Source organism: Carya illinoinensis, chromosome 3 (genome assembly GCF_018687715.1).
Source record: "Carya illinoinensis cultivar Pawnee chromosome 3, C.illinoinensisPawnee_v1, whole genome shotgun sequence".
Taxonomy (NCBI): Eukaryota; Viridiplantae; Streptophyta; class Magnoliopsida; order Fagales; family Juglandaceae; genus Carya; species Carya illinoinensis.
In genome coordinates this window covers 16,883,150-16,905,461 of record NC_056754.1, presented here as the reverse complement: position 1 = coordinate 16,905,461, position 22,312 = coordinate 16,883,150, and the positions used below count along the sequence as shown (strand labels likewise).

General features: G+C 35.3%; 1 protein-coding gene across 1 annotated transcript; it reads left to right on the top strand.

The window, feature by feature from the left end:
- The first annotated feature begins 11,540 nt into the window (after positions 1–11,540).
- On the top strand, positions 11,541–22,312 carry LOC122303512 (protein SLOW GREEN 1, chloroplastic). The gene is made up of 4 exons (XM_043115325.1): positions 11,541–12,320; positions 14,235–14,381; positions 14,598–14,678; positions 21,503–22,312. The coding sequence occupies exons 1-4, from the start codon at positions 11,598–11,600 to the stop codon at positions 21,683–21,685; spliced, it is 1,134 nt and encodes a 377-aa protein (XP_042971259.1). The 5' UTR covers positions 11,541–11,597; the 3' UTR covers positions 21,686–22,312.

Below are 22,312 nucleotides of genomic sequence, written 5' to 3'. Positions count from 1 at the left end.
CAACCATGTACAGGAACTCCAGAAGGCATTTCCGAAATCTCCTCCAGAAAATACTGGAGAAATTTGTTGCATTGGCAATTCATTGATACCCATTAGTTTAGGTTTCGAGTGTGGAAATCTATGCTTTTTTATGAGCTTGGATCTTGGAAGTTCTGTCCAAAACTACCACAAGCTTGTAGTAAGTTTCTTTATTCGAGGAAAATAATTGAAAAGGAAAAGTAATTCAAAATCTCTCAGAATTGAAATTAGAACGTTACAGCTATACAGCTAGTCGAGGATAAATTTCCAATCTGAAGAGCAGATCTTTTTGGTTAGTTAAACAAAGTTCATCTTTCCGGTTATGATCTCCGAAATTAAAGGAGATGATATTTGTAATTTAGAATGTGTAGGTCACGTGTCCTCTCTTTGAAAAAATGGTAGATTCTTTATAGAGGAGTACGTGAGATTTACACACTTTTAAACTGTATATAATATCATTGAAATGATTAAATCTGCATTACTGCATAAAGAATTTATTAAATCCTGAGATACAGCTCTACTAAAAAACAATAATCTAATCTCCCCCACACGAGAACAAGAGGTTCTCTCCTCCCACTTTCTGTATAAGCAATCCAAGACAAAATATATAATGCTTGTGCCTTGATTTTCTCGGATTCAGTACAATTAGGATTTCTTCTTTTTGTTTGATTTGGAACCAAGTTCATCTTTACTTTGCTTTTTCCCACCTTTGCGACTTTCTTTCTTATTTCTATCGATAAATAAAATTTAATTAATCATACAAACAGGCAAGAGTCTAAGTATACAGAACATATATAAGAACATCTCCTATGCATGCACTTAGGGCGTGACTTTCTTTTTAATTTTCATGCCCCTTAATTGTTAATAGGATGAGATGAAATTATAGATGGATGATTTTTGAGTTTTTGCTCTTCCAAAACTGATGTTAGAGTGAAGGGGGTGCATGGGAAGAAGAAAGTTGGGAACAGAAGGGTACACCTTAAACCATTAATATCATTGAATTATATCTCCCACTGTAAAACAATCAATAAATAATATTTTGTTTAAGTTTAATTGTTAAGAGGAATGAAATATAAATTAAAGTATAAAGTTGGAAATAAAAATAAAAAAGTTATCCGTTCACATGTAGTTTAATTGCTATGTTTTATGAAGAAAATTAGGCTATGGATTCTAATTTTTACGAAGATTCTAATTATTGTTCTAATAAAATTAATTAAAAAATAAAATTATTAAATACTTTAAAAGTATAATTACACAATAAATATTGTCTTATTATAAAATAAGATGTTTGTTATAAATGTATACATAAACTTGGTGAATGACCATTTAGATTCTACTTTTTCGAATTCTACCACATTCATGTATTGAGATTTCTAAATTCATGAATGTATATCATTAATTCATGTATCACCCATTCATATTCCTTATCCCCTTATCCCTATAAATAGGTGTCTTGAGGATCATTTATATGATACAAAAAATTCAAAGTAAATGATATTAAGCTCCTAAAGAGCTACACTTGCGTTGCAATCTTTTTATTCTCTTACTATTTCTTTTAAGTTTTACAACATGTTATCAGCACGAGACTCTAACCAACTATAGTATTCTTTTGATATTTGACAAGATATTTGCAAAACGTTTTCCAAACCACTGCAAGTTTCTCTTCCATAAATATTAATATATTCTTATTGCAATATAAATCATTTTAGAAAATCTTGATATGATTTGTGTGATATATTATATAGAGTATAATGTTATCATATCAATATGATGAATATTCTTATCTTCTATATGTGAGTTCAATTTTAAATATTTCTTTTCTCATACTTAATATGTTTGTTATAGATTATGTCAAATCTTACAAAACTCAAATTTGTTGCCATCGATGTTTCTGGCAATAATTATTTATCATAGATTATTGATGCTAAGATTCATCTTGATGAATGAAGTTTGAAAATACTATTAGAAAAGAAAATAGAGCATCCCTGAATAATCGTTCTAAAGCAATAATTTTATTGAAAATTGAGTATCTCATAATAAAATATCCCTTAATTATATGGGATAGCTTAAGGGGGTGATACATGTACCAGAAGACCGTGATTCTCCCAAAAACTCGTTATGATTGGATGCACCTGAAATTGCACAATTTAAATTATGTAAAGAAAAAAATACCACTAGAATATGTTTGTAATGAAATATATAACATGTACATCTCGAATGTGATCCTGTAGCAGCAATATCGAATATGAAAGTTTACTAAGTATTTTGAATTAACATCTTGTTTACTAATAGCTTAACAAAACAAGTTGTTAATGAAAAACTACATGTCTCGTCTAACTAGTTCTACTCCATTCCCTGAAGCGAATGGAATCTTATTTCGTCATAATAAAAGAAATCATTGTCATGGACATAGATATTGTAGAAAAAAAAAACTATTGAAATTAAGGAAAGCATACTCAATTTTTTTTTAAAGAATATTATATACTACCAGAAGTGGAACCACATTGAGATAAAAAAAAATGAAAATAAAGGCTTGCAGAATAAGTATTTAAAGAAATATTAATATAAATGTCACGGATATGGTATGAAAGAGCATTAGTGATGTATCTATCGCACGTGCAAACATTTGGTAGACTTATATCAAACATCTATTAAAGATAAAAAATGAGTCAAAATAAATTTTATACAATAATGATCCAAAAGATCATCTAACTTATTTTGATAATGCAAATATGATAGTCTTAATTCATTTCGATACTTCTGATTTTCTTTATAGATCCAAACGGAGATAATGATATTTTGATTAGTGATGCATAAAACCATAACAATTAATTTTATTTCTTTATTATAATTATATTATGTTTGAGTCGTTATCTTTTAATACATCCTGTTAAACTTTCTTTCGCACTAATAAAGTTTTATACATATTTTTGTTTATAAGGGGACTTGAATTTTATTGATGCATTGATAATTCCAAAATGATTGGTGAAAATATGTATCTGACAGACAGTTGTACAACACACACAATTCTTAAAGATAATATTTTCAATATTTAACATTATTTAGAGCCAACATCAATATAATTTCTGGGTCATTAAACTTAATTGAAGGCTTTGGAAGAGCCAAAAGGAACAAAATTTTGTAATTTTGCATTAACGATGTTTTATATTTTTTGAAGTCTAAAAGATTTACTTAGTTTTAAAGATATTCGTCGTAATGATTATCATGTTAAAACCACCAATAAAGGCAATGATGAATATATTTACATTACAAAAATAAATTTGGGTCAGAAACTCATATTAGAAAAATTATTATCTTTCTCTTTTGGGTTATATTATACAACATTGAGAGCAACTTGATCACATGTTGTAATGCAATAAAAGTACTTTAATCCAAAAATCTTTATGCTTTGGCATGATTGTCATGGTCATCCAGGATAAATCATAATGCATCGAATAATTGAGAATGTATATGGACATTCCTTAAAGAACCAAGAGATTCTTTGTCCAAGTGATTATCAATGTGTAGCATGTTCCAATAAAAGCTAATTGTCAAATCATCCCCTTCCTAGGTAATTATTGAATCTCCATCATTTTTATAAAGAATCCATGAAAAATATATGTGGACTTATACATCTGCCATGTTGGTCATTTAGAAATTTATGGTTTTAATAGATGTATCAACTAGATAGTCACATATTTGTCTACTCTCTACTCAAAATGCCTTATTTGCTAGAATTCTTGCTATATCAAAGGTGGTAGAGCCAAGCATATCTTGCCAAATTTCTTTTATATACATGAACTCCAGAAGAGCAGTGATGTTGATGTTAAGCAAATATGATCATGTGATAATTTAGCATATTTATTCTCTAAAGCTTTACCAACTACAACATTTAAGAAAATTATTTAGATTCCACATTTTAGAATTCTACCACATTCATGTATCAACTATTCAGATTCTTAAAATTCATTAATATATCTCATTAACTTATGTATCATCCTTTTATATTGTTTATTCCTATAAAATGGTATCTTGAGAATCATTCGTATGACACAAGAAATTCAAACTAAATAATATTAAACTCCTAAAGAGCTATTCTTACGTTCCAATCTTTCTATTCTCTTACTATTGCTTTTAAAAGTTTTACAACAATGTTAATTAAAATTAATATTTATTTAAACAATTTTAACTTAGATAAAGGATAGAATATCTATATAAGTGGTAGGACTATCTCGGATAGGTTTCTCCATTTAGAAGACACACTCGCACTCTTGGTCATCTAAAACCCCTAGACTAGAAGTATTTGTTTGGAGTTCATGCTAAACACCAAATCTTAGGATTTTCATGGTCAATTGGAATGTGTTGTTGTAACCAGTTCTTTTTATATGATTCCTCTCAGCTCAAGAATGGGTAGTTGAATCACTACTACCCCTCTCTACACAAAAATAGGAATTCACAATCCGAAATTCCTCAACTCCAAGCTCTGTAAGTCATTCAAACCACCACCAATCACATCATTCATCAATTCACCCTTTTTTACAAACCACCCTAACATCTAACACTCTCATTTCAACTAACCCAACTTCATGTATCTTCAAGACCCTCTGCAAATTGAGCACTTTTTATATGGAGTTCTTGTCCATCGGTTAACATATATCAAAAAAGTCCTAAAGCATTTTTATATGGACAAAAATCATCATTTGAGTACTTCAATGATTGTTTGATCTCTTCATATGTAAAAAATCAATTTCACCTTCAAGAAGATAGTGAAGAAATTTTGGTCTTGAAGTACAATATCTATGTGCAATTGATGCTTTGATGTATCTTACAAATTGCAAATGACCAGATATTACATTTTCAGTTAACTTACCAACAAGATACAGTTCTGCATCAACTAGAAGACATTGGAATGGAGTCAAACATATTCTACTCTATCTTCATGGAACAGTTGACATGTGATTGTTCTAACCAAAAGGATCCAATTCTCAATTAATTGAATATGCAGACTCAGGTTAACTTTCTGATATGCATAAATGAAGATCACAAAGAGGATACCTATTCACTTGGGCTAGTAATGCTATATATTGCATGTAAATCTATCAAACAAACATTAGTTGTTGCTTCTTTAAACACTTAGAAATTTTAGCAATTCATGAAACAAGCTAAGAACGCATTTGCTTAAGATCAGTAATTCAATACACCTTCCCACTCTTTTTGATCTAAAACCCCCAGACCGGAAGTGTCTGTTTGGAGTTCACTCTCAAGCAGATTAAACACCAAATCCTAGGATTTTCATAGTTAATTGGGCTGTGTTGTTGTAACCACTTCTTTTTATATGATTAATCTTGACTCAAGAATAGGTTAAATTTCAATCATTAATGCCTCTCTCTACGCAAAAATTCACAACCCCAAATTCCTCAACTTCAAGCCTTGCAAGTCAATCAAACCACCACCAACAACATCATTCATCAATTCAACTCGATTTCACAAACCACTCCATTGTCTAACACTCTCATTTCAACTAACCCAACTTCACGTATCTTCAAAACCCTCTGCAAATTAAGCATTTTTTAAATGGAGTTCTTGTTCATCAGTCAATATATATATCTAAAAAAAAAAAGTTTTGAAGCACTTTTACATGAACAAAACTCATCATTTAAGTACTCTAATGGTTATCCGATCACTTGATGTGAAAAAAAAATCATTTCACCCTTAAGAAGACGGCGAAGAAGTTCTTAGTTCTAAAGTACCATATCTAAGTGTAGTTGATACTTTGATATAGCTTGCAAATTGCACATGATCAGATATTATATTTTTAGTTAACTTACTAGCAAAATACTGTTATTCACCAATTAGAAGGCATTGGAATGGGGGTAACACATTCAACACTATCTTCGTGGAACATTTGATATGTGATTGTTCTGTCCAAACGGATCAAATCCTCAATTAATTGGTTATGCAGACTTAGGTTACCTTTTTTATCTGCATAAAGAAAGATCACAAATAGGATACCTATTCACTTGGGGTGGTACTGCTATTTTATAGAGATCGGTAAAGCTAACATTAGTTGTTATTTCTTTCAACCACTTAGAGATTATTGCAATTTATGATGCAAGTTAAGAATGAATTTAGTTAAGATTAGTAATTTAACACATTCGAGAAAAGTGTGATTTATCCATAATCAAAGAAAGCTCAACAATAGTATATGAAGATAATACTGCTTGTATCACATAAATCAGTGAGACTATATCAAAGGTAGCATAACCAAGCATATCTCGCCAAAGTTTTTTTATACACAAGAACTTCAGAAGAGCGGTGACATTGATGTTAAGCAAATATGATCTTGTGATAATTTGATAGATTTATTTTCTAAAACATTACCAACTACAACATTTAAGAAATTGATACACAAAATTGGAATGGGTCAACTTAAGGATATTTTATCATAAACGATTGTAGCTCTATATACTTTTGAGGGAGAGAAAATAATCTAATGGATTCTACATTTTTTACTTCGCTAAGGATTTTTCTCATTGGGTTTTCCTTTGAAGGGTTTTAGCGAGGCAATCCTACAAATTCCAATATACACAACAATATTATATTATTTTTCTTCATTGTTGGTTTTTTCCGATCGAGTTTTACTTTGGCAAGGTTTTAATGATACATATTTTTTATGTATGGTAATCAAAGGGGAGTGTTATAAATATATACATGAACTTGGTAGATGACCATTTAGATTGTACCTTTTAGAATTCGACCACGTTCATGTATCAACTCTTGAGATTCTTAAAATCCATGAATGTATCTCATTAGTTCATGTATAACCTTTTCAAATTCCTTATCCCTATAAAATGATGTCTTTAGGATCATTCGTATAACACGAGAAATTCAAAGTATATGATATTAAACTTTTGAAGAATATTCTTTCATTGCAATTTTTCTATTATGTTAATACTTCTCTTAAAAGTTTTACAATAATGTTAATTAAAATTAATATTTATTTAAACAATTTTAATTTAGATGAAGGATATAATATCTGTTTAGGGGCCGGACTGTCTCAAATAGGTTTCTCCCATTTACAAGACACACTCCCACTGTTTCTAATCTAAAACCCTTAGATGGAAGTGTATGTTCGGAGTTCACGCTCGAGGAGATCAAACACGAAATCCTTCATGGTCAATTGGGTTGTGTTGTCTTAACCACTTCTTTTTATATGATTCATCTTGGCTCAAGAATGAGTTCAAATTCAATCATTCTTGGCATGCTGTCTCTCTGTATAAAGAAATTAAAAAATACAAATTCCTCAACTTCAAGCCCGATAAGTCAATCAAACCACCGCCAATCACATCATTAATCAATTCACCCTACTTTCACAAACCACTGTAACGTCTAACATTCACATTTCAACTAACTCAACTTTGTGTATCTTCAATGCTCTCTGCACATTGAGCATTTTTCAAATGGAGTTGTTATCTATCAGTCAACATATACAACAAAAGTCTAGAAGCACTTTTATAGGAACAAAGTTTATCCCTTGAATATTCTAATGGTTATTCAATCATTTGATGTGAAAAAAAAAACCCATTTTGCCATTAATAAGACGGCAAAGAAATTTTTTATTTTGAAGTACCATATCTAAGTGCAGCTGATACATTGATGTATCTTACAAATTACAAATGACCATATATTGTATTTTCAGTTAACTTACTAGTAAGATACTGTCCTTCACCAATTAGATGGCATTGGAATGGGAGTCAAACATATTATACACTATTGTTGTGGAACAATTGTGTTAAGGACTTGTCCCACTTCCTCTCTTCAACCATTCAACTGTGTCACCTGCGTGATGTCAAGAGGCTCTAGCGTGATCCGCCTGGGAAAAACTCCGATGCTTAAGTCAGTAAAGTATAACAAAATGATTTAGAATTCAAAAGAGAGTTCGATCCCTTACTATCAAGAGTAACCTGGTATATATAAGTTTATACGTGATGCTTATTTTGTTTAGAGTTTATAGGTGTGGATCATCACCCGATAACCGAAATGATCACATATCTGTATGAAATCTCTATCTTTCCGTGAAAGATGGCATGGTGTGTGTGTGTAACTTTGTGAGCTTTGGACTCTCTAGTTCCCTCCAGTCAACAAAAGGCCTCTCCTAGTGGGCTTCTTTTAGATTAGGCTTTTAAGATGGAATGAGTCCTCAGCTAAAATAGGCCCTCCAAATTGACATGTGATTGTTCTGTCCAAAATGGTCCAATCCTCAATTAATTGGTTATGCAAACCGATGTTACCTTTCTAATCCGCATAAGGGAGATAAAAAAACATGATACATTTTCACTTGGGGGTGGTACTACTATTTCAAGGAAATCTATCAAGCAAACATTAGTTGTTACTTCCAACCACTCTGAGATTATTGCAATTCATGAAGCAAACCAAGAGTTCATTTGGTTAACATCAATAATTCAACACATTCGAGAAAAATGTGGTTTACCCACAATCAAAGATAACCTAACAATATTATATGAAGATAATGTTGATTGTATCCACAAATCAGGGGAGACAATATCAAAGGTAGTAGAATCAAGCATATCTCGCCAAAGTTCTTTTATATATATGAATTCTAGAAGAGCAGTGATATTGATGTTAAACAAATATGATCAAGTGATAATTTGACATATTTATTATCCAAAACATTACCAACTACAACATATAAGAAGTTGCTACACAAATGGAATGGGTCAATGCAAGGACATTTTATTATAAACGATTGAAGCTCTACTTACTTTTAAATAGGAGAAAATAATTAAACATATTGTACTTTTTTTCTTCACTAATATTTTTTCTCATTGAAATTTCTTTTAAAGGATTTTAATGAAGCAATCCTACAGTATTCAAAGGTACACAAGAATGCTGTACTATTTTCATTCACCATTGATTTTTTCCTATCGGATTTTTCCTTAACAAAGTTTTAATAATGCATGTTATTTATATATGTTCATTCAGGGGGAATGTTATAAATATATATATAAACTAGGTGGAGGACCATTTAGATACCACATTTTAGAATTCTACCACATTCATGTATCAAGTCTTGAGATTCTTATGACTCAACATTTTATAAGAAATTGCGTATCGCCTCTTTGTGGAAGCACCTGTTAGAGAGAGAGAGACTCTACATTCTCTCTAAAAACCCATAAAAAAAAATTGAACCTAGTCATAGGGGGATGGAGCTTCGGCTCCTCCCTCCCTCCTCCCTACTTCCTTCTCTCTCTAGTTTCTTTTCCTTTCTAGTTTTTTGTTGTTTTTGCTCAAAGTATGGCGAAATACAGATTTGGTGTTCTTAGAGCTCATCGACCGCCATGCATCCCACTGCATGATTCCCAAGGCGCCGATCCTTCGAACGTGCGAAGAATTTCATCGTAGACAAAGGCTCATGAGCCACATGCACGATTCAAAGTGCGCGACCACAGTCTCTTTATTTGGTGTTTTTTTATTTTCTCTAAGGTTGAAAATGTGGATCTACTGCTTTTCAAGATATAATTAGTTATTTTTTCATATTTTTATGTTTTATGTAATTTCCTTTGTTTTAGGATTTAAAAAAAAACACATTATCTCTTGGACTTTTGTTCATAGAGTGTGTCCTCTATTCTGTCTTAGACGAAGTGTGAGGTTTGTTAATTCTGTCATAAGACAGAGTGCTATTTTTCAGACGGTTTGTATGTGTAGAGTTATATAATGGATTAGACTATACTAGTCACAAAGAAATCTATGTATTGGGGAGCTTTAAATGCAATAATTGACTTGTAATGTCTCGGGTCAAAGATGTAATGTCTTGTTTGAATGAATAAAATATGTTTTACCCTTACAAAAAAATCTTGGGATTCTTAAAATCTAAAAATGTATCTCATTAATTAATATATCATCCTTTCATATTTTTTATTTCTAAAAGATGGTGTCTTGACGATCATTTATATGACATTCAAAATAAATAATTTTAAACTCCTGACCATTGCAATTGCAATCTTTCTAAACTTTTATTACTTCTCTTAAACGTTTTACAACAATATTAATTAAAATTAATATTTATTTAAAAAATTTTAATTTAAAAAAGAGAATAACTTCACGTCGGTGTCTCCTGTAAACACAAAATATCGGAAGCCAATAGAAATATGCCATGTCATTGGTTACACACTACCCGTTATGCCGCGCAATAGGAGATTCAGTTCGAAAGCCAATACCTCATCCATTCGTCTCACTCTGTCGATCGATCTCCCCCGAACACGAAAGAACTCTCACTCGCTCGAAACCCAGCCTCCCCATCTCTGTCTTCCTCACCCATTCAGTCTCTCTGTCGCTCGATCTCCCCCGAACACGCAAGAAACTCTCTCACTCGCTCGAAACCCAGCCTCCCCATCTCCGTCATCCTCACCCATTCAGTCTCTTTGTCCCCCGAACACGAAAGAAACTGAAATGGCCATGCACAAGCCTCACGTTTGAACTACTTTTATCTACACTGCCATTAACACTTAATAATAGAAAAAAAAATTATGCAAGAATCTTGAAAAAATTACAGTCGGTTTACACAAAAATTATAGAATCATGAAAAAGATTGTAGTATAGTTTCTAGCATGTACTCAAAAATTATGGGTGGATTTCACACAAAAATTATTTCACCTATAGATTGAAAATAGGACAGTCGGTTCACACAAAAATATTGCATTTCACCTATAGTTTCTAGCATTTACCATGATGGGTTGGTCGGTTCGTTGGTGTGTGAGATCGGCATACAGGAGAGACAGAATATGGGTTTGTGTGTGAGATCGGTGTGCGAGATCGGGACCACTGGGAGAGCAGAGAGGGGGTCGGCAGGGTGGGGGGAGATTGCAGAAATGGGGAGCGCAGAGAGAAGAGGGGAGCGCAACGAGAAGAGGGTGGTTGGGTGGGGGCAGGATCTGCAGAAATGAGAATGCAGAGAGAAGGGGGGGTCGGGGGGGGGGGGGGGGGGAGGGGGGAGGAGGCATTGATCGCATGTTGCGCACTCACAAATGTTTCATAAAGCATAGCATATGTGTCCACTCCTTATTGATTTCCGACAAATACAGATAATAAGTGCCGCCGGTTCAAAGCATCTCACTTAAAAAAAATAAGAATATTTATATGAGACCGGAATGTACCGGATTGGTTCCTCCCGTTTAGAGGGGACACTCACACTCTTGCTCATTTAAAAATTAAAACCTCCCGACTGGAAGTTCTTACGTGGAGTTTACTCTTTAGGAAAAATATAATTATAAATATAATTATAAGTATAATCTTAAATTAATTTAAAAAAATATAAATATAAATATAATTATAAATTAATTTATATATTAATATAATGTAATTGATTAAAAAGTAAATTTTATTAAAAATAATATTAATTTAAAATTTATAAATTTTATTAAAAATAATATTAATTTAAAATTTAAATATAAATAAATTAATATTGATACGTATTATAGTGTACGCAACCTTATATATTACAAAACTCCAGGCAAATCTGATACCAAATCCTAGGTTTTCATGGTCAACTGGTCTGAAGAATGAGTTCATCTTCAATAACCACTAGCTCTCTCTCCGCACAAACAGAAATTCACAATTCCAGATTTCTCAACTCCAAGCTCTGTAAGTCATTCAAACCACCACCAATCTCATCCTTCGTCAATTCAACCTGCTTTCACAAATCACTCTATCGTCTAACACTGCCATCTCGACTAACCCAACTTCGTGTATCCGCAAGACCCTCTCGCCTCCTCACTCACTTCTCTCAAACCTCCGGTTTTAGCGTGCCCACTTCAAAATTCTCAAATTTGGATTATTCTCTCTCGCCCCAGAAAACCATTTCTAAATATTTTTCAGAGAAGATAGTGGTTTTGCTTATTGGCATATTAACTTTTATGGGGTGCCGTAAAACAGGAGCAGCTATAGCACTAACGGCTCAAACAAGTAGTTCTGCTGCAAATATGGAGGAAAAGATAGATACTCAGAAAGGGCAAGGTGATGACGAGGAGATGTGTGAGAAGGTTTTGGAGAAGGACCCTAGAAATGTCGAGGCTTTGAAGGTGGTTTTATATGGGAAAATGAGGAGAGGGAAGCCAAAGGAGGCTGTGCAGTACGTGGAGAGGTTGATTAAAGAGGAGCCTGACGAGGTTGAATGGAGGCTGTTGATGGCGCATTGTTATGAGATGATGGGTCAATTGAGTAAGGCTAAGAGACTGTTTAAGGAAATCTTGGAGGAGACGCCTCTCTCACTCAAAGCTTTACATGTATGGTTTCATGGCTTTTAATTTTTGTTTGGAAGTTTTTAAAACTTCGTTGCCGCTTCCATGCTTATGCGTTGTGATTTTGTAGGTGTATCATGTGTAATTAGTTACATATATACAGAATGAATTGGACACATCACTTTTAAGCTATATTGAATGTCTGATATATATGAAGGCGGACTAGAATTTGAGATAGATGTGTGAAGAACATTTACGTTGGCTGGTAAGCCGCATTCTGGGGAGTCTTTGAGACTGGTTTAGGACGTTGTAAGCGGGACATATGTTCTGTCGGTAGTCTGTTCATTATTCTTTGGTACGTGTGAAAATTCACATTGCAAACGCTAATTAGGTTCACATGTGTATTTTTCTAACATTGTGAGATATGAAAACTTCTTTAGAGGGGCTTCAATTGGTTGCTGCCACTATTCTATTTACACATTTATTTCCCCAATTTCCATAAGAAACTATCGTCTCTCCATGTTCATACACGTGGTATGATGTGAGATTTACTGTTTTTGTAGACATAGATCATTAAAATCTTTTCCTCTTTTTCTCTCTCTCTCTCTCTCTCTCTCTCTCTCTCTCTCTCTCAAATTAACACCAGGAGAGTTAAGGTTGAGGTAAATCTTTGAAGGAGGATAACTTATATTAAAGGGAAAAGAGAGAAAAAATGAAGAACCTTTGGGGTGAATGGATGCACTTCAGAAAAAATTGAGCAGAAATTGCTTTTGGTGGCAACTAAAATGATTTTTGAGGTCCATCATGTCATGTCTGAAAAATCACTATTTTCTAATTCTTGCTTGCATGAATTTAATACTTTGGAGTTTGTCTGTTCAATTAACCAAGAAGGATGTTGCCATCCAAGACATTTAGTGCTTGGAAATTGAACTGTTGCCTTAAAGAACGTACTTTGATAGGGTAGGTGCTCTGTTATTTTTAGTTAAAAGTAAATTGAATCTTGTTGTAGTGGGTAGATGGTTGGTAATAGGGAGCCCTTGTAGGCTTTTGGCACCTGCAATTTCATTGACCTCTCGACTGGTTATATTTTTGAATGGTTAAATTCAAACAGTTTTATTAATAACCAGGTAAATAAAATTCTGGAATCAACAGGCCGTTGGTAGTGATTCTGTTTACAAAATTTTCCCAATAGTAGTCTAAGAAGAATCTACTGGCTTTTTTGTTATAAAAAAGCCAATCTACAGACGGTATGTATGCTAAAAAGGTCATATGGAAGTTTCTGTGTGCTACTTGGACTCTAAAACAGAAATGTTTCATGATGGTTCCAAAAGCCAGCTGAGGAACAGCAATTTGGTCGTTGGAAGTTTAAGTATATTGGTCGTTGGAAGCATTTGTTGGATTTGCAATCGGAATGAATTCAATTGTTGCTACTAGTCAATAAGTTAAAAGTAATTTTTTTTTTGGGTTGTTTGGGGGGGGGGGGGGGGGGGGTGGAGTGGGAGGTGTTTAACCTGCTACAGCAATGTAGTTTTGCTTTGCGGTTCATATGCTAGGTATGAAAACTATGCCTTCCCTCAAGAAGTGAGGGTTACTGCTATTATTTTGTAAAGGGCTGTCTTTTTTCTGTCTTATCAATAAATTATGTATTCACAAAATTTGTTCAGTGTTTTCTCTGGGCAGATTTTTTAAGTTGCATCTTCAATAGACATAGTATGTAGGCTACCAGTTACTAGAGATCTTTTGACTATTGTTTTACTTTTTTGTCTTTAGTTGGGTTTTACCCCAGTATCTAGCTGGCTGCATGCATCTTGAAAAGCATTTTATGGGTGCTTTATTTGTTCAAGGTCAGCTGCATGTTTTATATGCATAACAGATTTGTAAATGCATCGCGATGCCTCTGTCTTGTTCAGAGGTCTAGACTTGTGAGCAATGAAACTCAAAGTTGTCCTCTTTATACAGGGTCTGGCTTTGGTAATGCATAAGAACCGTGAAGGCCCAGCTGTCTTGGAGATGCTGAATAAAGCTCTAGATATTGCTTGCTGTGAAAAAAGAGAAACTGAGGCGAGGAATATCAAAATCCTAATTGCACAAATGCATGTTGTAGAGGTGACTTGTAATCACTACTAGCTGCTTAAATTGGAAAACCTTTGACTTGGGGTGGGGGTGCTTGGATGTTTGCACCATTGAGATTATATCCTTCTCTTGTGCTAGCATTGCATCTTGAGGAACAAATTGATATATTAATTGGCAGGGCATGTGTTATTCTTAGAAAATATAAGATCTTCTAATTGTTAAGTACTTATTTAATTGTATGCCTCATAGGGGGAATTGGATGAGGCATTGAAGAAGCTTCAAGATCTGGTCAATGAGAATCCTCGAGATTTTCGGCCTTATCTGTGCCGGGTGAGTCTATTTGCACCATTTGATTGCTGCTGCTAAAATTTGTGGGTTGGATTGGTACCATTTTCCATTTGTCTAGTCAAATTACATAGTCAACACCCTGGATGGAGTTGTAGGCACCTGGCATATTAGTTGGTATATTATGATTTTAGTGATAGTTCACAGTAGCATGATTAGTGAGAGTAAATATATAGACATCCTACTGAATGCATGTTACTTCTCATCACTGATTGTATCAATTCAATAATAGATTAATAACATGGGATTAGTTGAAGTGTGTACAAACTGGCACCCACTGATATATATATATATATATATATATATGTTGTGCAACAAACTTGTCCAAGAATCACACGAGACGATATAGAAATAATATTTAAATGGTTCGGCAACTTGCCTACGTCTACTGGAGTGAAAATTCAGTATTTTTAATATGTTTGTGCAAAATTACAAATACTCATAAACAAGTTCTCTATCTCTTAAGAGGCCATTTGTTCTGGGTCTTCCCAGAATCTATATTTTGCACACAGCCCTTTGCCTTGATCACTTACCTCAGTGAGGATCCCTTACATTTTGCCTCTTCCTGATCGCTCACCTTAGTGAGGATGATGTTAATCTTCAGCAAATGACCTCTTTTTATAGGAGAAGCCATAGGGAACAAACACCCACAATTCTTGACCAAGAGGAAGATTTCCAATAGCTTTTTTCGGTGCATCAATTTATGGTTAATGTTTGCTGCTAGAGAATTGGGGTGTCCTAATATGGGCAAGGGACTTTCGGTGGGTGGCTACACATGAGGAGGTGGTTGTGCATGGGCATGCATACTTGGGGGGATTCCAACAATAACCCCCTCCACCCAAGTGTGCCATAATAGGATACTACAAACGGTTGCATCTTTCAAATGATTGCACTCCCTCATTGGAATGCTTGTTAGCCATGAGAGATTTCCACTACAAACGGTTGCATCTTTCAAATGATTGCACTCCCTCATTGGAATGCTTGTTAGCCATGAGAGATTTCCGCTATAAAATGCATCTGCAAGTGCATCTTCAAATGAATGTCCAGATGCCTCTCCAAATGCATCTTCAAATGCATCAGTATCGTCTATATCCACAAAACTTGCAAGAGATTTTCTTCAAAGGAGATTTACAAGTGCTTTACTGCACAATCTCAACTCCTTAGGATTCTTCTTTCGCTTGAGTCCATGAGTACATACTCATGCACACCTTGAGCAAACTGAGTTTCTCTCAACAGAAAGACTATATAGCTGATCAAATACATTCTTATCCTAACATATAATTAATCCAAGGCGATTGAGGACATAAAGAAGAAGCTTTTTATCTAAATTTTGACTAAGGAATGTATTGTGCCTAGAACCTGTTCAGAAATCACACAAGATGATATATAGACAATATTTAAGTGGTTTGGCAACTTGCCTACATCCACTGGAGCCAAATTCAATATGTTTGTATGAGATTACAAACACTCAAAGTTTCTCACATCCACTCTCTCTTTTGCCAACTTCCTGATCGCTCACCTTAGTGAGGATCCCGTACATTTTGCCTCTTCCTGATCGCTCACCTTAGTAAGAATGGTTTTAATTTTTAGTAAATGATCTCCTTTTATAGGAGAAGCCATAGGAGACAAACACCCACAATTCTTGACCAAGAGAAAGATTTTCAATAGCTTCTTTCGGTGCAACAATTTATGGTAAATGTTTGCTGCCAGGCAATTGGGGTGTCCTAATATGGACAAGGGACTTTCGGTGGGTGGGTGGCTACACGAGGAGGTAGCTGCGCATGGGCATGCATACTTGGGGGATTCCAATAATCACCCCTCCACCCAAGTGTGCCATAATAGGATGCTACAAACGGTTACATCCTTTAAATGATTGCACTCCCTCATTGGAATGTTTGTTAGCTATGAGAGATTTCCGCTATTAATTGCATCTTCAAGTGTGTCTTCAAATGGATGTTCGGATGCTTCTCCAAATGCATCAGCATCGTCTACATCCACGGAACTTGCAAGGGATTTTCTTCAAATGAGATTTACAAGTGCTTTGCTGCACAATCTCAATTCCTTAAGATTCTTCTTTCGCTCGAGTCCATCAGTCCACACTCATGCATACCTTGAACAAACTGAGTTTCGTTCAAGCCACAACTGAGAGAACAATCTACCTGATGCCTTTACAGCTTTCAAACCAGGTTCCATAATCCTACAATCACCAATCTCCAACTTGGAGATTGGTTCTCAACATGCCAGCCTCTATCTCCAGCATGATCCCTTATCATCTCTGCAATTTTACAGCTTATGTCTTCAAGTTAGAAGACTAACTAAAGTGATGCATAACTTTAGTTCATCACGTATAATGTCCTTAATCAACACATCTATATAGGGCAACACATCTCTCACTACATTGGGAATCAATGGTCTCACACGGACCTTGACACATATTAGAGAACCTATTGCTGAGGTTTCATTCTTTGACCTGGGCGATTGACTCATCATCCTACTACTGTCTTTAGTCGATGTGCCCATCTTGTGTGCAATCTCCAACTTGCATAATCTCTATTCTTGCAAGATTTTTCTTTATACCACAGTTCACTACCTTCATTCAGTAGGATATAGTTTAAGGTAGTAACCACTATGGATGTTTGATCGTCTTGGTAATGCGATCATCAACTATAGGTGTAGACATCCTTGGAATATCTGACGTTTTGTTTCCATCTCTCACACTTTTGCTTCATGTCGTGGTCTAGGGAGATTTCTTTAGGTTTAGATGGGGAAAAGTAAAATTGATTTCCTTTTACTTCCTCATCTAATTTAAACGACTATTACCACGAGTCAAGACCAATGAATCATTCGTGACCTTCCATGCATTTTTGAGAAAACACTATTGAATGACTGCTGTCTTCAAGCTGTCTTTAACAGCATTGTGCACTGCAGGAAATAGGACGTCATGTATTTCTTTAGTCACCATATTCATAGCATCATTCTCAGTTTTTTCCTAATTTTAGTATTCTCTTGTGGCTTGTCTTGTCACAATTCCTAGCGAGTTATCTGTTGTCCAAATCTTGACTTGCCTTTGCCTTTATTCCTGGACTTTGACAAATTCAAGTTTCTGCCTTGATTATTGACATTCAGGATCAACAAATTCGAAATCTTGCCAGAATCTCTTCTGTGCACCTCCTCATTCAAGATAAGATCTCTTATATTATCAAACTTTAACTTCAACTTCTTTGTAGAATTACTCATAGTCATTCTCATAACCTCCCAACTTTTTTACCACTACGCCAAAAATACTATTGGGCAGCAAAAGTACATTCTGCCTTTTTTTGAAGTTGAATTGTTTCTTTATTTGCAATTTGTTATTTGTAACTAGCTTTTCAAAGAAAGCCACAATGAGATCCGTTGCGGTTCTCATTTTAATAACATTATGCTTCATGAGTTGTATGATTGTCAAAACTTGCTGATATAACAAGTTAATCAGCATCGTCCAATGATTTGAAGTTTGCTATTCAAACTTCACGATCCCAATTGGCTTAAATCAAGCCCAAAAGAATTGAGTCCGACTGAATTGGACTCCAACTGGCTGACATCAAGCCCAAAACAAATGAGTCTGGCACGACTCCAACTGGCTGAGATCAAGCCCAAAACATATGAGTCTTACACAACAACTGGCTGCGATCAAGACAAAAACAAATGATTCCTGCATGACTCCAGCTGGCTGAGATTAAGCCCAAAACAAATGAGTCCGCCGAGATTGAACTCCAGCTGGCTTTGATCAAGCCCACAATTGATTTGAAGTTTGAATGGTCCAGATCATTAGTATCGATGGCAAATCTCAACATTCCCATCGTACGGATGAGTCCGGAATGATCCAAATAGTTTTCAGCACTATTTGATCATCACAATTGGACTACAAATGGCGTAGATCAAGCTCAAAATTAATCTGAATTCTGAACAGCTCAGATTGAAAGTACCGATGGCAAATCTCAACATTCCTACCGTACAAATGAGTCCGGAATGATCCAAATAGTTTGTCAACACTATTTTATCATCGCAATTAGACTCCAAATGGTGTAGATCAAGCCCAAAATGATCTGAAGTCTGAACAGTTCAGATCGAAAGTACCGAAGGAGAATCTCAATATTCCCACCGTTAAGGATGAGTCCGGAATGATCCAAATAGTTTGTCAGCACAATTTGATCATCGCAATTAAACTCCAAATGGCGTTGATCAAGCCCAAAATGATCTACAACTTATGGATGGTTTAGATCGAAAGTACCGATGGCGAATCTCAACATTCCCACTGTATGGATGAGTCCAGAATGATCCAAATAGTTTGTCAGCACTATTTGATCATCGCAATTAGACTCCAAATGACATAGGTCAAGTCCAAAATGATCTGCAACTTATGGATGGTTCAGGTCGAAAGTACCGATGGTGAATCTCAACATTCCCACCGTACGGATGAGTCTGGAATGATCCAAATAGTTGGAAAGTACTATTTGATTGTTGAAATCGGACTCCAAATGGCTTAGATCAAGCACAAAAATGATCTGGAATTTCAACGATCCAGATTGTCTGGCGCGTGTGTTACACGCACTAAGGCTGTGCTTCTGGGGCACATGAGGAGCGTGTGTATCACGCGTCGAGTTTTCCTAGGGCCCGTGGGGGCGAGTTGGCGTGTGCCTCTCATGCGTCTTCAACCTGGGATGCGCTTGGGGGCACATGAGAGCCTGCCTGTCTTTCACGCGTCTTCTTCCTCCACCACGAGTGGGGGTGTGTGTTACCCACTCGTCTTTTCCTCTGGTGCAACTGAGGCGCGTCTATGCACTCTCCGACTTCGAGGGGCGTGTATAGGCTCCTCCAGGATCCTTTTTTAATGCCGTTTGCGGCAACGGATTCATTTTGACGCGAGGGACGTCATAGTGTGATCAAAAGTTGCTTTCGATCAACTTGATTTTTCTGGACAGCATGAAACCAAAGCTCTGATACCAATAGTTGCGCCTAGAACCTGTCCAGAAATCACACAAGACGATATAGAGATAATATTTAAGTGGTTCGGCAACTTGCTTACGTGCACTGGAGCCAAATTCAATATATTTGTATGAGATTACAAACACTCAAAGTTTCTCACGTCCACTCTCTCTCTTTTGCCCACTTTCTAATCGCTCACCTTAGTGAAGATCCTTTACATTTTGCCTCTTCCTGATCGCTCACCTTAGTGAGGATGGTTTTAATCTTAAGCAAATGACCTCCTTTAATAGGAGAAGCCATAGGGGACAAACACCCACAATTCTTGACCAAGAGGAAGATTCCCAATAGCTTATTTCGGTGCAGTAATTTATGGTCAATGTTTGCTGCCAAAGAATTGGGGTGTCCTAATATGGACAAGGGACTTTTGGTGGGTGGGTGGCTGCACATGAGGAGGTGGCTACGCATAGGCATGCATACTTGGGGGGATTCCAACAATATATATATATATATATAAAGAAAAAACTTGTCTTTTATCTTTCTTTCCATGATGCATGCAGAACACATAATGACAGCTTATCATAATCATAAATGAAAATATATCATGATGTATGTAAAACACATATTAGCAAATATTAAAAAATCACTTTCATCATAATTTGATGCTTAAAAAGGGCTTCCAATAAAGGGCCATACATACATAATACTTTGAAAAAACATTGTTTACCATACATGTAAGGGTATGATCATGCTGCTTACCTCTCTGCATCTATCGATAACAGATGTGTTAATAATCACCTACTTGAAATTGCTGGAAAAGGGTTGGACTTGATAGGGTGAGGCTGGTTCTTTTTTCAATCTCCTGAAATTGCAGCAGTTGTCTAGGGTTAGGGATTGGTTTTCTTGAAGAACAACATCACATGGGATTGCTATAAAAAATTTCCAGACTCATAGCAGCCTCTGCTTTTCTATTTTTAGGCCATGCAATTCTTTTAATGAGACTTGAAAAACCTAATAATAGGGCTTTTCGGATTTAACTCAGTTTGTTTTGAAAATGACTTCTAGGAATCCTAATGGCTAGGAGTCCTAGGGTAAATATGTTGCCATTCTTTGGATCCATTTAGGAATCATAATTGGGGCTGGTTTCCAGTTATCACGAATTTAAAAGCCAAAAATCAGATGGGCTTTGGCTAGAAAATACATGGGCTTAACCATCCCATATATGGGCCTAATGGGCCGAACCTACTCTTGATTGAATCTAGGTCCATCATTTCATATCCAATCCTATGTCCTCAATACTAGATCCTCAAATAATAAAGCCTAAAAAAATTGGGCCCGTGGTCCAAACTTATAATGCCTAAAAAATATTGGGTTTGGATGTTACGTCGTCACTTCTTGCAATTCATGTTTTATTTGAACTCCAGCTCCTTTCCATGCCCCAGCCTCTCTTTTCCTCTACCATAAAATTCCACAGTTAGTCATATTTTACCCTCATCGGTAGAGATAAATTGCACCTCTCCCTTTGGTTGCGGGGGCTTTGTTCTTGTTCAAGTTCTTTTGAAAAGATTTACCATTAAGGAACAAGCATCTATCAATGCCCATTGTCTTTGTTGAATTGGTACGATTAATTGTATGAACTTTATGATTTGAAGGAAGAATAATTCATTTTAGGATATAAAATCAATTTGGCATTACTGATCAAAAAAAGAAATAAAATCAATTTGGTATTGCTCTAAAAACCTTACCTTCTATTTTGATGCCTTTACAGTGCCTGTTGTTTCCCACAATTACGATAGTTTTTTCTTTTCTTTTCTTTTTTTTCTTTTTTAATAAAAAATTTGTTGCAGGGAGTTATATACAGCCTGCAAGATAAAGAGAAGGAAGCTGCCGAACAGTTCGAAACATATCAAGCTCTCATGCCTGAAGAATTTCCACAAAGGGGATTTGTGGATGATGTTGTATTGGCAGCAAAAGCCAAATCTCAAGAGCGGTTTCAAAAGGAGTTCAATGCTGAGTTCTCATATAAGTAAACCGTTCACACTTAATTTTTACGGATAACTAAGAATCATTCACTTTTTTTTTGTTTTCCTCTTGCACAGTGTGAGTATGGCAGGTAGCATTTCTGTGCGTATTGTGTTCGTGTGCAAAGCAGTTGGCATGTGTGAATGGTTTTACTTTATGATAGTTTGGTCTGCAAACATGCATACCCGGGATGTTCTACATTAGAGTCTTGGTAATGGGGTTTGTTTCAAATGAGTTTTGGACAAATTGTTGTCGTATCGGATGATCTTAGTTGGGGTTTGTTTCATAATAGTGGGGTTGGTCAAATTGCAAGACAGTCTTATGTGGATATGGGGCAGTGCTAGTTAGTTCAGATGGGGTGTGCCTAAATGATACGGTGAGGAGGACATTGGTTTTTGCTCGGAGAAGCTTGAAATTAGTGATTGGAAGCTATATAGAGTATAATTGTTCATCTATAGGTTCTCCCCCATTTGGAATATTTTAGAGGGTGGATTGTACATTTTATGATCAAAGTAAATGATCAGAAACGGCCTGTGTAGGACTTGTTCTTAGACTTGTGGTAGCTTAGCCGACCGAATTCTGTAGACATCAGTGCTTGATCGTCAAAATATGGCAAAAATCCATTTTCTGCTTTC